Source organism: Typopeltis vanoorti, chromosome 9, assembly GCF_054136105.1.
Source record: "Typopeltis vanoorti isolate ZY-2024b chromosome 9, IOZ_Tvanoo_1.0, whole genome shotgun sequence".
Classification (NCBI taxonomy): Eukaryota; Metazoa; Arthropoda; class Arachnida; order Uropygi; family Thelyphonidae; genus Typopeltis; species Typopeltis vanoorti.
In genome coordinates this window covers 11,147,045-11,163,169 of record NC_143557.1, presented here as the reverse complement: position 1 = coordinate 11,163,169, position 16,125 = coordinate 11,147,045, and the positions used below count along the sequence as shown (strand labels likewise).

Genomic DNA, 16,125 nt, shown 5'->3' with positions numbered 1-16,125 from the left:
GCACAGTGATAAAAAACACTGACCAGGCATGCAGTCAGGAATACATATCCATACTTGAAGTAGAAAAAGCCATCAAAGGCTTGAAATGTGGAAAGGCAGCAGGAGTAGATGATATTCGACCAGAAATGCTGAAGTATGGTGGTATAAAAGTCTTACAGTGGCTGCACTGCATAGTTCAGAAAGCCTGGACAGAGGGACGAATTCCTGATGATTGGGGTAGAGCTCTCATAGTACCCATATATAAAAAGGGAAATAAAACTGAATGTGAGAATTACAGAGGTATTTCCCTACTGAGTGTTCCTGGCAAGATCTATGCAAGTATACTTGAGAAACGGTTGAGAAGAATTGTGGAAGAAAAGCTTGGTGAAGAACAAGCTGGATTCAGGCCAAATAGAGGCTGTCAGGATCAGATCTTCACTTTACGACAAATAGTCGAGAAAGCATGGGAATACAACAAAGATCTGTATTTAAGTTTTGTCGATTTGGAAAAGGCATATGACAAGGTGCCAAGAGAGAAGCTATTCAATACGCTACAGTTACATGGTGTCAATGGGGCATTATATCAAGCAATACTTAGTCTTTATTTGAGTTGTAAGTCAGCAGTTAGAATTGAAGGAAGTACAGGAAGATGGTTTAATGTTAAATCTGGTGTGAGACAAGGATGTACATTATCCCCTCTGTTAATCATTATCTGTATGGATCACAATATGAAGGGATGTGGTATTAAACCTGATATCAAAATTGGAGATGTTAATGTCAGCTCTTTGCTTTATGCAGATGATGTTATACTTCTAAATAAATCCGCTTCAAGTCTGCAAGATTCTCTGACTAAATTGAATAGCTGTTGTAATAGACATAGTATGAAGGTCAGCAATAAAAAGACAAAGACAGTGAAAATAGGTATAATCATTGAAAATGTCAACTGTGTTGTGAATAGAGAACCTGTGGAACAAGTGAAACATTTCAGCTACTTGGCACGATTTTTACTGAAGATGGTAGATTAAATATAGAAATAGACAACAGAATCAGCAAAGCTGGTATGGTGGGAAGTCAATTGAATAAATTCATATGGAATAAGAGAGAAATTAGTCGGAACACTAAATTAGCTGTATACAAGACAGTGTTCAAACCAGTTTTAACTTATGGATCTGAGAGCTGGGTCAGAAGTAAAACACTTGACCAAAGACTAGAGACCGCAGATATGAGAGTCCTGAGAAAGATTAGAGGCGTGAACAGATGGCATCAATGGCAAAATCATATTAAAAATGAGGATATTAGGAAAGAACTTGACATTGTCAGCATCCAGGAATGCATTAGCAGAGCTAATCTCAGTTGGTATGGTCACTTAAATAGAATGGGAGAGGAAAGATTAGCATAACAAGTGTTCTCTGCCAAGTTGGCAGGAAAACGACCCAGAGGAAGACCAAGATATAGGTGGATTGATACGGTACAAAGTGCCTTAGACGATAGAAATATAAGATCTGATAATGTTGGAGTCTTGACAAGTAACAGACTGATTTGGAGGAAAATTGTAGATAGGAAGTTAGTAATGATGTAAATTTTTCATGTAGTACTGTCATATGCTGTACACCCCTTGAGGGTACATCGCAGGAATTTGATGATGATGATGTTGAGGATTTATGCTAGAGTGTGGGAATGGTCAGTCGATTTGGTGTAGTGTCTGTTCCAGATGTTTTTTGTATGTGGGTGTGTGTGGGGGGAGTTCATTGTTTGGTGTGGATTGTAGCATTGTATAAGGTGTTGCGAATGTGACCAAATTCAGAGGTGATGGCATAGTTATCAGAACTATTATTTTGCTCTGTTATATAGAGTTTTTTATAATATCATATTATGGTGAATTTAGCTCCTCTTGTGTGTGTGTTGGTTTTCTATGAATTGATTATTCCAAGTATCTCTCACGTTAGCACTTTGCACGTAATTAAAGTATCTAAGATGGGGAGACTCTTGTTTTCTTCTTCTTCTAAGGTGAACTGGATCTTGGGATGTTGATTGTTTAGGTATGCTAAAAAAAAGCATTGAGAATGATGTGGCCAAATGGCAAAAATGTCATGCATGTATCATAGCCGGACAGTGCATCTCTGTGGAGTACAGTTCATAGGCTTTTTCATCAGACTCTATATTGATTACTATGGTTAGTCTTTCCTTTTCCTGATCCCTGTTGATCAAATATAACATTCTCTATTTACTGTATGTCAGGATTTTACCTGTTTTAGTCTTTACTGTTTACATAGAAGTACAATGTTCATATTATTATTATAATTATGTGACATCTCCAGGGAGTCCAAAGACTCATCGAGGGAGGACACCTACTCTACAACTGTCTCCACCATTCAGTCCACCGACTACAATGAACTACAACTACAGCAACGGCGTCTACTGCCAACCACCACCACCAATATTTTCACAGACAATCACAAACATCCATCCCCACAGCGGGATTCGAACCTGTAGCCTTTTGGCTGGAGAGCGAATATGCTAACCACTCAGCCAACCAAGCTGGCCTTCTAGTGCTTCTGCCAGCTCAACTTCTTTTCTGTTAATGATACTTTGTTTAAATTCTGCTGATGCTGAGATTGTTTGAACAGTAGTGGACAGTTCATTAACTGAGCAGTGCCATAGTCAGCATGACGTTATGTTGTATGCTGAAGTCATGTCTCTGGTTTAATCCAATGTAAAATGCTATTTGGTTGGATTCCAGTTCCAAGTTGCCAGCCCATCTTGTGTTTATTATCCATTGGAAATATCTACTAATGGGATGAGCTGTGTTATGGTGAGGATCAGAGATTAGTTCAAAAGCCCCTGTTCAGTTCCCAGCATTCTTACAGGCTGTGTGGCGTTCTCCCATTGCTTTATCCCTTAAGCGACTTCTTTCAGATAATCACATTTTGAATGTCATTTAAAATTCTCACATTGTTCTTACTTAAAGGAAAAGGAGCATATGAATTTATTTGGATTTAATCAAAATTCTCAAAATTACATCATTATTCATCATAAATGTGAATATTGATGTAAGCTGACATATCTTTGTTAGAGAAAGAACAAATGTGCAATTGTCCTATCTGTATCTATAGAGTGTATTTCTTCTACCTTCATGAAAATCACTTAACTTATTATTATTTATTTGTTTGTTCAAAACAAACAAATGGGTGGCATAACCAAGTGGGTAGCATATCAACTCTCTAGTCATTCGGGTGCAGTTTAAATCCTGCCATGGATGTTTGTAGTTGTCTTTAGGTGGAAATGAATTTCATTGCCTGGTGTGACATCACCAATAAATAATATTGGAGGAGACCTGAAATGGTTTAAGAAACTTCCATGTTTGGTCTCTGTTTTTTAAAAAGTGAATTAAAAATACCAAAATTATTAGAAATAATAAATAAAAAAATCCTTAATCCACGCATTGCTCTGCACTATAGGTTTGCAAACTTTCGTGGGTGAGTCGCATAAAAAATATTTAATTTTTCTCTCCCCTTATGATCAAGTAACTCAATTATATACTGTTGAATGAAACTGTGGTGAAGCATTATTGAATGTGATTTTCACATAGCTTATTTTTCATTTTTTAAAACCAGTGTGCATATTCTCATTTTTTATTTTTCATTTTTTAATTACAGGCAGTTTATCAGATACCTACTGAAAGTGACGATTCCTCTCGCAGTGTAGCATTAGCATTGCAACGTGTATTTTATGAATTACAGTTTTCTGACAAACCTGTTGGCACAAAAAAACTTACTAAATCATTTGGGTAAGCTTATCTTGGATGCTTTTTATAAAATTTAATCATGAAATCTCTCTCTCTTTTCTGTATATATAGCATACTTAAGTATAATTTTCTTACTTGAAGAAGAATTTTTCTTTATTGTGCATTAATGCTCTGAAAGTTCACTGCACCAATTATTTGCTGGCCTGGTTGGCCAACTTTCCAACTAGCAGCCTGTGGGTCAGAATCCCCAATGTTGTCATGGTTGACAAAGAGTGTCTTTAGGTGGGACATAATTTTCATTGCTTAGTGCAAGACTATCACCAATGTTATTGAAGTATTTAATTCAAAAATAATTTTCACTGTTTGGTCTCAACAGCGGGGTGTCCAGATTATTCTGCTCTGTTGGTTTCAGCTTTTCATGAGTATGATTCACATTTAAAAACAAAATAAAGATATAAATGACATTAGTCTTACACAAGAATTCTATCCAAATTACTGATATAATATTGATTATTCTCACCATAGTAAACCTGTGGCGACTAAAGGAGTAGTTTCTACAAGGATGTTTAGTGAATTTCCTATAATATAGCTTTGATGGTATGAGGTTTGGGCTGGCACAGTAACAATAATTTGAGTACATGAATTCACCATAATGATGTTTTATATTTATCTAGTGAGTTTACTGTCATTCTTCAGTGTTTCCAATTCATAGTATTAGAATTCAGTAGATGAACTCTAATACTGTGGATGTAATTGACATGCATCAGAATTCTCTCTCTCCCTCCCTCTCTGCCTGTGTGTGTGTGTGTGTCAGAGTGTATATCAGATATTATGATAGTCCAGCGCAATATGTTATGACTAGTTAGTTATCAATAATTTTCTCTTAAATTAGTTTGTGATTTGTGAGGTAGACGTCTGATTTGATCTAATTTTTAATTCTTTTGATCTTAAAGCACATGGTAATTAAATCAAATTGCCTGTGTCTTTTGATGATCAAGTACTTGTTTTGATAACTTTTCATCTCTCATTCGAAATGATTTTGTTGTATTTGCTCTGTTGAAAAATTTTTGATTGCTAATAATGTCAAGTTCTTTCTGATATCTGCATTTTTAGTGTTTCTACCGGTGATGCCTTCTGCTCATTCCCTTACTTTCCACCAGAAGTATCAATGACCTGCATTCTCCACTAAGTTTTTATATTTAACCCAACATTCATATCGATAATATAATATTGGTTTGAAAATTATCTTCTGATTCGAATGCCTTCCCACTATCATCTTTACACTACTTTTCTGTACATTCTTTAATTATGTTTCCTATTTATAAATTTAAGTTATAATCTTTGCGATTCCTTTGATGTGAGATCATATTTACACTGACTTAGTGTTTAGACCTTCTAAAGTTTCCTTTAGAAGCTCATTGTTATGCTTTTCAAGAACAAAAAGCTTAAATAAGTCTCCTTGCTTGATATGCATGATTCTTGATTTATGAATTAAGTATAATCTACGTAAATTTATCTTTATTCTCAAGCAATTTTTCTTTTCTTGCATAATCCTTTCCTAAAATGCCTATTAAGGAAATTCTTCTAACTATCACATTTTATTTTCCTTTTTTTATAAGCTGGAGAATAAAAGACATCAGCTGATTTATTTATGCTTGGAGACAACTTTATTGTTTTTGTGGCAGGATGTCACCTGCATCTTTACACTACTTTACAGAAAGTCACCTTTTGTTTCAGAATTTGCCACTCTCTTAGATTTTGTTCTCCAATTCCGTGTGAGTTTGTATTGTGGATCAAGCTGAAGATATTAAGCTACTTCAACATTAACATAACTGGTGATTCTTGGAGGGTTGAGGATTTTGCTGTTTTAGCCATGCAAATTTATAATATTTATGTTGAAATATTGTGTTAATTAATAACACAGTCCAACACAATTTTTGCTGACTTTTATATGAGATTGTTTTTTACTAATTTGGGTGCACTGATTTCAAATATCAAACCCATTTTTCTCTATCACGTCAGGTTTTTCCTCTATGGCATTTTCTTTTTGCTAATTTGTAAGTTTTTGATAGTTTTAAGGAGGCAGTACTATTTAGAGGATCAAAAAAATCCATTTTTTAATATTATTTTCTGAAAGTATGTACTTTTAAAAAAACCCGTTTCTGACTTTTTATCAAGAAATTCGAAAAATTCCCGAAGATATAGCCTATTATTCAAAGCGGTGCACAGATCAGAATCGGAGCGATCACTGCTCTCGCTTGTTAGTAAACGAATAAATGCGTAAGAACCTGCAACGGCACGTACTGGCGCTTTGAATGCGAGAGAGGCCGATAAGTAGATACATAACTACTTAACAATATTCATTAAAAATTATAAGAATATTTATAAAAAAAATAACAATTTTACTTACACATGAGGTTCAGGGAATAAATTTTTGTTTGTAGCAATTTCTGCTGTGTGTTCTGTTTTGGCAATCCCTTTGAATACTCCCACAGTAGTCGGCCATCATGTGAGAATCCCATCTTCCTTAGTACCGATCTTCCATAGTTTTTAAGTCTTGATGAAATCTTTCACTTTGTTCATTGCTTACAGCACCTAAATTCTCGGGAAATCTATCAAGATGACTGTATAGGAAATGAAGCTTTATGCTCATGTTGCAACCTAGGCGCTGGAAATTTTCAAGCATTGTTTCCACTAGATCTTTGTAATTGCACGCTTTTTTGTTTCCAAGAAAATTATTCGCAACCATCATAAATGAAGTCCAGGCCTCTTTCTCAATTTTTCATAGAGTTCATAGAGTTGATGAAATTTGGGTCTCTCATTAAAGTTCTAATTTGCGATCCATCAAATACACCGGCTTTAATTTTTTCATAACTAAGTCGTGGAAATTTTTCACATATGTATTGGAAACAGTCACCTTGTAAATCTAAAGTTTTAACATGCTGCTTCATAAGACCTAGTTTGATGTGTAGAGGTGGAAAAATGATTTTTTCTCTGTCGATTAAAGGTTGATTTATAACATTCTGTTCTCCAACATTTAAGGATATTCTAAGAGGCCAATGTTTCTGACTCCAGTGTTGGTTTCTAGCTCGACTATCCCAGAAGCATAGAAAACACGGAAACTTTGTATATCCTCTTTGAAAGCCAAGTAAAAAGTTCACCATTTTAAGATCCACACAGATGATCCAGTTATGGTCTGTATATTTTAATAACTTCAGAACCTTTTTAATGTCCTCATATGTTTCCTTTAAGTGGACTGAATAGCCAATAGGAATTGAGCCATATGCATTCTCATTGTGTAGTAAGAAACACTTGAGACTTCTGCTTGAACTGTCGATAAATAAACGCCATTCATTTGGATGATATTGTACAACACTCATTTCAGTTAGTAAACCTGACACATTGTTACAGTAAACAAACTCACACTCATGTTTAAAACATTGTACTAGATTACTTTCCCTGCTACGATAAAAAGTTATTTTTGTATCTTGCTTCAGTAAGTTTTTTTCATTTAATCTTGAAGCTAACAATTCCGATGATTCCTTTGATAGGCCCAAATCTCTTACCAAGTCATTCAATTCCACTTGAGTAAAACTTTGCGGTCCAGAACTAGAAATTAAATTTTCATTGTCTAAATCAACATCTGGGTCTTGCTCCTCAAGAACATCTGACATATCCCGATCATGCTCGTTCTCAAGTAAAGGAAGTCCTTTATAAATTGGCACGGCTATTACATTGGAATGAGCAACTGGCCGAATTGCTGAGTCGAGATTTGGATACACAATTTTTTTTCTTATTCTTTTTATTATAACCAGAAGTGTGAACTAAACAAAAATAGCAATCATCTAAATGATTTTTCAGTTCACGCCAAATCATTGGAATGCCAAAAGCTAATTTTTGGCGTTTTCCCTTGCTCCACTGTCGTAAATTTTCTACACATGACTTACACACTTTATTTGGAGCCCATGACTTGTCCTTATGTGCAATTTGTATGTCAAAGTATGCAAAGTACACTTTCTTAACAAAATCAGTGATATTTGTCCTTTGACTGGGAACAGTAAAGCTGCCACAAATGTAGCAGAAGGAATCTACACTCTTGACACAATTTCGAGTAGTAGACATGATGTATTTTCTTCACTGCCGACTAACATGCAATTAACAAGACAAAAAAAAACAAGAGACTTTATGGAAATGTTATAAGCGCTCATCATACTTTCACGATCGATTAACGATTGACTGATTTCGATCGTTCTTTGTCCGCTATGACGCATGTAGCATTCATTTGTTTTAGGCAGTTGTCATCGCCTACTTTTCATCACCTAAATGTATTAGGTCGGTTATCGGCCTCTCTCGCATTCAAAGCACCAGTACGTGCCGTTGCAGGTTCTTACGCATTTATTCGTTTACTAACAAGCGAGAGCGGTGATCGCTCCGATTCTGATCTGCGCACCGCTTTGAATAATAGGCTATATCTTCGGGAATTTTTCAAATTTCTTGATAAAAAGTTAGGAACAGATTTTTAAAAGTACATACTTTTAGAAAATAATATTAAAAAATTGATTTTTTTGATCGTCTAAATAGTACTGCCTCCTTAAAACTATCAAAAACTTACAAATTAGCAAAAAGAAAATGCCATAGAGAAAAAACCTGACATGATAGAGAAAAATGGGTTTGATATTTGAAATCAGCGCACCCAAATTAGTAAAAAACATGTGTCAGATCATAATCAGCAGGAAAAAAAATTTTTTTGTTGGCCAGTGTAATTAGTCTGTTTCCTGAAGAGCAATCTAGCAAGTATTGTTATTTGTCCTGCCACTTTCTCTAAATTCTCCCTAAGTGAACATTGAGTTGGTATAACACCTCTCACCATTTCCGAGTTCCTGTATCTAAATAAATAATCTTATTATTTAGAAATACTTTATTTTTTGTCTTTTTAGACTCAGTACACCATTTCTGTTGATATGGTATATTTTAAAATTCTCCTACCAGCTCTGTTTCTTTTCCTTTATACTGATGGTACCTATTTCATGTAGTGTTATAACACATCATGTATATGTCATAAAAATACACAGGCCAGCAATTTTGAGCAGATTGAGGTAAATAAATTTTGAAAAAAGTATATTGGAGAGTCAAATGTATTTGTGCTTATAGTCTCACCAGTGGTTCTATGAAAGAAGAAGTTGAAGGATTTTTGGAGTCATAAGAAATATTCATTTCCTGTTCTAAACAGCAGAGTAGGAAATGAATATCACACATATACAAGTTTTTTGGAAAAAATTGGCAAAAACGGCAGAGATAATGATAAGTACTTGCTGGATTTCTGTTTAGGAAATGGATTAGTTATTACGAACACTCTTCCAATATAAATTTAACTATGTATAATGCATTGCATTATTGGGAAGATAACTACACCACTGGTTTTAACCTTTATTGGAGTGGCATTAATAAGAGCTAAACCTACGGAGATATTGATAGTACATGGTGTTTTAAAAAGAATGTCCCGATTTGAAAATTGTATATCTCTGTTTTCATTATTAATTTTCATTATTTGTTAAAAATAAAGAGGATATTATAGCACAGCCTATGATATAATATAATATATAATATATATATATATATATATATATATATATATATTATGATATAATATTATATATATTATATTATATCATAGGCTGTGCTATAATATCCTCTTTATTTTTAACAAATAATGAAAATTAATAATGAAACAGAGATATACAATTTTCAAATCTGGACATACTTTTTGAAACAATCTCCATTTCTTCTGCATAAAAAACATGTTTAAGTAATGTTTGTCATTATTTGAAGTAATATGAAGGTCTTGTAATATAAGCTTTTTTTATTGTTATGTATTTTATTATTGGAGATGTTAATGTCAGCTCTTTGCTTTATGCAGACGATGTTATACTTCTAAATAAATCTGCTACAAGTCTGCAAGATTCTCTGACTAAATTGAATAGCTGTTGTAATAGATATGGTATGAAGGTCAGCAATAAAAACACAAAGACGATGAAAATAGGCAGAATCATTGAAAATGTCAACTGTGTTGTGAATGGAGAACCTGTGGAACAAGTAAAACATTTCAGCTATTTAGGCACGATTTTTACGGAAGATGGTAAATTAAATATAGAAATAGACAACAGAATCGGCAAAGCTGGTATGGTGGGAAGTCAATTGAATAAATTCATATGGAATAAGAGAGAAATTAGTCAGAACACTAAATTAGCTGTATACAAGACAGTGTTCAAACCAGTTTTAACTTATGAATGTGAGAGCAGGGTCAGAAGTAAAACACTTGACCAAAGACTAGAGACCACAGATATGCGAGTCCTCAGAAAGATTCGAGGCATGAACAGATGGCATCAACGGCAATATCATATTAAAAATGAGGATATTAGGAAAGAACTTGACATTGTCAGCATCCAGGAATGTGTTAGCAGAGCTAATCTCAGGTGGTATGGTCACTTAAACAGAATGTGCGAGAAAAGATTAGCAAAACAAGTGTTCTCTGCCAGGTTGGCAGCAAAACGACCCAGAGGAAGACCAAGATATGGGTGGATTGATACGGTACAAAGTGCTTTAGACGATAGAAATATAAGATCTGATAATGTTGGAGTCTTGACAAGTAACAGACTGATTTGGATAGGAAAATTGTGGATAGGAAATTGATAATGATGTAATTTTTTTCATGTAGTACTATCATATCCTGTATACCCCTTGAGGGTACACGGCAGGAATTTGATGATGATGATGATGATGTATTTTATTATTAATAAAATATTAATTTTATTTAAATTTTAAAATACTAATTATTTTAAGACATATTGTTAAATTAAGGTATTTTTAAAAATTGTCCCAAATTCTTACAGTACAACATAGAGCAGCACTAATGTAGAACTTAGAAACAAGAATCTTTATATTAATGATATAAATGAAGAAAAATTAAGATATGCAATTTCCAGATTAAAAGTGATTATTTGAAAATCAACCAGAGAGTTAGAGAAAGTGACATAAACGTTGTGACAAAAGTAATTTTAAAACAGAAAAGAAAAGTAAAAGAGATGGTAGTGCCTTTTTGCAACTAATGATTCAAGTGGTGATGCATGTATTATGAGCAAGGATATGGAAGGCTTGATAGAAGAAGCAAGAAAGAAAAGTGAAAAAGTAATGAGTTAAGCAGGAAGGCTATGATATAGCAAATGATTCAATGTGCAGGCCATATCAAAAATATGGTGTGGGTTTTTGGATGTGTGAAGTAAGTTTGATGGTAGAAAATACTTACAGCAGAGGGATTTACTGCACTTCAGAAATGAATTATTGGTAATGACAGCTAATGCACAGAGTCAGGGAAACTAGATCATCTTAGGAGGAAAACTGAACACGTGTAAATTTCACTAGGGTGTGCAGATGTAATTGGGATATGAATGTAAATGAGCTTAGTCACAAATTTGCTGAAGGGATGGACTTATGCTTGTGTTTGAGCATTTTTAGTGTGTCTATTATATGGGAATGGAAAAGAAATTGTTTTCCAGCCAAACTAAGCAGACTGCAGATGTAAGTATAAGTATACAAAAACAATAAGAAGGTAACTTTTATGTCTATACACAAATGCCAGGAGCATTACAAACAAAGTTGTTGAGTTCATTGCTTTGTTGAATATAGTATATTGTGGCATAAAATTGTTGGCTTCAGTGAAACCTGTGTTCCTTCAGTACTCACCGTCATGTGCAGTAACTGTAGAATTGAGTGTAAAGGGTATAGTATTTTTAGGAATGATAGAATATATAGGAGAGAAGTGGAAGTAGTGATATCAGGTTACTGGAGTCCAGTTGTGGTAGAAACTCATAAAAGAAATAATTTCCCATTTAGTACTGAGTTTGAATGGTGGGGTATTGCTACAGACTTGGTAGTTCATTTGCTAGGGGCAAAAATACCCTGATTGTATACTAAATGGGAATTTTTTGTGAGTGACTTAAATTATCTATATATTAATTAGGTAGCAGAGAAAACTCATAAGGAAAATGAAGGAGACTTTATGAGCTGTTGCAAGACAGCTCCTCGAGCAACACATGAAAGAAGCATCTCAAGGACAAAGAGAGCTAAATTTGATCATAGTGTCAGAAAGTGTCTTGTTTAAGGATGTGACTGTTTTGCCACCAGTTGGTGACACCATCTTCCATAAATGAGCCCGAGCCAGTACAAAGGCCAGGATATCAGAATGGGATAGTTAGGGGTGGGACAAATGGACCACTGCATTTCATGTATACTAATGCCAGGAGTATTAGGAACAAGAGGGAAGAATTTTTGGCCTTGGTTGGCTCTTCCTGGACACAGGTTATTGGCATTAGTGAAACATGGCTGACAGAAGATGATATAGTTAGTGGAATAGAATGTGTAGGGTATAGTGTGTTCAGGAACGACAGAGAGAATAAAATGGGTGGAGGTGTGTTATTGATGATAGCTGATGAACTATAGCCAAGGAGAATAGAAGTTGTATTGCAGGATAGTGAAAAGAGTTCATTTGAGGCTATTTGGTGTGAGATTGAGACTAACGGAACAAAATGTACAGTTGGGTGCTGCTATAGACCAGGTGATGGAATAGATTGTGGAGATAGTATGCATAGACAAATTGATGAAATGAGTGGAAGGAGGGTAATTATTATGAGGGATATCAACTATGGTAACATTGATTAGAAGGAGGAGAGGACACATGTGAGGAAGAAACTATAACATTGATAATTAATATTTAAATGCATTCATTTTATAAATAATGTGAGCAGTTATAATAAATTATAATGAATACTGAGGATTTAATTATAATCATCAGTTTAGTTTTTTTCTGAAAATCCCTGCATTTATAAACACGATTTTTTAACTTTAAATTTGGGGAAAAAAGTGCGAGTTATATTTCAGTAAATACAGTATACTATTTAAGATTACATAATATGACCTCTAAACCATCTCTCAAATTTTGAAGTGAAACTTGGAATTCTAAAACAAAGACTGGTCAGTTACTAAGGGATAACTATCTGAGACAGCATGTAATGGAAAATACTAGAGGTTCGCGAGTGCTTGACCTAGTAATAGCAGCTGAGAATTTGACGTAATGAATATGACCATGTTGCCACCTATTGGTGAGAGTGATCATAGGGTCTTGACCTGGGTGGTGGCTAAATGTGGGAAATTTTCGATTAAGACAGGGTACATGTGGAATTACCGTGCTGGCAAGTATGACAAGCTTAGGAGATTGCTTGGGACAGTGCCATGACATGTTAAACTGCAAGGGCTGGATGTTGATAGTGCATGGGAAGAGGTCAAGGAGCATTTACAGGAGGTTATGGCTGATTGTATACCTAGAGTCTGAATAGTAAATCACATAGGGATTAAATGGATGAATAACACCATTAAACTTGAGTTGCAAAAAAAGAAACAACTGTGGATGGAATTTAAGGAGAAAGGTGACCTGCAGGCACATTACCGGTATAAAGTGCAGGCCAGAAGGGTAACGAGTGTGGTAAGAAAAGCGGATTATGAAAGGAAATTAGCCATGCAAGCTAAAGAGAATCCCAAACAGTTCTTTCAGTATGCTGCAAGTAAAAGAAAAACTGTACATGGCAGAATGATTTTAAGGCATGCTGATGGTAGGGAGGTCACTGAATCAGTCGATATAGTGGAATTACTGAGTGAGCACTTTGCAAGAGTATATCATCCAGGTGGTGACATTGAAGGCATGATGGAACCATTAGTTTTTATGGGAATTGCGGTAAATGAAGTGGAGGTGAATAGTCTATTACAGAACCTTAATGTGTATCTATCTGTGGGATTGGATGGTATACCAGCACGGGTCTTACATGAAGTGACTAAAGTATTGTTAGTGCCCTTGACCATATTGTTTAATCTGAGTCTCGGGTCTGGTTTAGTCCCGAAGGGGTGGAAAGAGGGGAAAATAGTTTCACTGCATAAAGGAAGATCCAAGACTACTGTTGCAAATTACCGACCGATCAGCATATCAGGAGTCGTTGTCAAGGTCTTGGAGAAAGTAGTCAAGGGAAAAATAGAGGAATGGATTGATGAAAATGAGATACTGTATGGGGGGCATCATGGTTTTGTGAAGGATAGATCATGCCTCATTAACTTGCTCAGGTTTAATAAGACAGTGACGGCTGAACTGGATAAGGGTAAAGGGTTTACAGTGATACTGCTGGACCTGGCTAAGGCCTTTGACAGGATGTCACATGGAATTCTAATCCATAAACTGCAACATATGGGAATGGATATAGGTTTGGTGAGATGGATAGGAGGGTGGTTGATGGAGAGATACCAGAAAGTAGTTTACTCAGGAGTAGAGTCCAAAAGACAGCCTGTGACTAGTGGTATGCCGCAGGGTTCTGTTTTTGGACCACTGCTGTTTAATTTGTTCATTAACAATATAGGGAAGGAACTGAGAGGAATGGTTCATTTGTTCGCTGATGATGCAAAGTTGGGTAGGGCAATAGTGAATACAGAAGATGTCAAAATTTTGCAGGATGATTTGGATAGATTGGAGGTCTGTGCTAAGGAGAATGGATGTCATTTTAATGTGGCAGAATGTAAGGTTATGCATTTTGGGGTGAAAAGATTATCAGCAGTATATCACATTGGTGGAACTGTACTCCAAGAGATTGATGAGGCCAGGGACTTGGGAGTGTTGGTGGATAGGGAGTTGAAGTTTAGGAGGCACATTGCAAAAGTGGCTAAATCAGCTCATCAAATCACTTGGATGCTGAAGAATACTTTGACGAGCAGAGACAAGCAAGTTATTGTTCTTCTGTATTGAGCCTTGATAAGACCCCATCCATACTACTGTGCCCAGATCTGGTCACCTAGGTTTCTTCTTGATGGGGAGGAGGTTGAGAGGATCCAGAGGTGAGTGACCAAGATGATAGCAGGTCTATGGAATGAACCTTATGAAAACTGGGTGAAGATTTGTGGGTTGCAGAAATTGGTTGATAGGCAGAAAAGGGGGAGATATGATTGAGACATTCAAATTGCTGAAGGGTTTCTGTAGGATTAATTCAGAGGATATTTTTGAGAACAGGACTGGTGGTGGTGGTAGGACTAGGGGACACCGATGGAAGCTGGGCAAGAGTGTGGTTAGTAAGGGTGTAGAGATGGTTTTTTTACTTTTAGAGTGGTGAATGAGTGGAATAAGCTGCCAGAATCTGTTGTGGGTGCTATGACAGTGAATGAGTTCAAGGTAAAGTATGATAGATACTGTGTGAATGTCGAATAGTTGTGATGGACATGATGTTTGGGGCCTCGCTTGATGAGTCTAAGGACTGCTTGGAGTCGCCTGTAATAATAAATAATAATAATAATAACCTGGATATGAATTTGGCAGTAATTTGGTGACAGGTGTTATATCCACTTTTTTAGCTAAAGGAATGTGCAGCAGAACTGGTAAGGTCTTTTGACATATTTGTGTAATTTGAATCCTAGCTCAAGAAACGTCCCTGAATAGGAATGGAAAATCTGCATTACAAGCCCCATTATGTAAAGGTGGTGCAAAGATTGGTGGAGTGATTTCAAGATTTTAGAAACTTGGTAGGAAGTTGCATATAGCAATGGGTGGATTAACAAGCTAATACTCTGCAAGGAATAGCAGGATTCACTGACGGGAGTACGAGCAGTTTGCTCGTATTTTTTAATGTTATGGCTGAATAGCATAGAGGAAATGGATACGCTATGATACTGTAGCACTTTGCTAAGACATTTGAGAAGATACCAGATGAAATGCTATTGCATAAACTAAAGAATATGGAATTTGAATATAAGCTGTTGTCTTGGATAAGTGGATGTTTGATGGACAGTAATATATTGGGCAGAGGGTGGGGGGTTGAATCTTCTAGATTTAAGGTTACCAGGGAGCAATCCTAGCACCGTTGTTGTTTAATCTATATATTAAGGATGCTGGGAAGGGTATTACCAGAGATCTTCCATTGTTTGCTGATGATGCAAAGATAGGCAAGGCAGTCAATCAGAGATACTACTGATATACAGCATTCTATAGGCTGGAAGTGTGGGCAAGTGATAATAGCCGCTAATTTGATGTTAGTCAGTGTAAGGTTATGTACGTTGATATGATGAGATATTCAATGGCATATTATATTGATGGGATTATGCGTGTAGTAAATGGTGAAACTAGAGATCTTGGAGTTATGATGGTAGATAGGAAGATGAAGTTCAAGATCACATAGCAAAAAGTGCGGATACTACTCAAAGGATAAATGTAATATTAAAACAGACATTGGCATATAAGGATATGGAAGTAATTTTGCCTCATTACAAGGTTCATGCAACCGCATATAAATTACGATGTGCATATTTAGTCTTCTGGGTTG

The 16,125-nt window shown here is 35.6% G+C and overlaps 1 protein-coding gene across 1 annotated transcript in view; it reads left to right on the top strand.

The window, feature by feature from the left end:
• The window catches only part of Usp7 (Ubiquitin-specific protease 7), a 747,694-nt gene that overhangs the window by 210,845 nt on the left and 520,724 nt on the right, over nt 1-16,125 (top strand). The window contains exon 8 of the mRNA XM_090397965.1: nt 3,636-3,766. Within this exon, the coding sequence (XP_090254091.1) occupies nt 3,636-3,766 (131 nt within the window). The remainder of the gene's footprint in view (nt 1-3,635; nt 3,767-16,125) is intronic.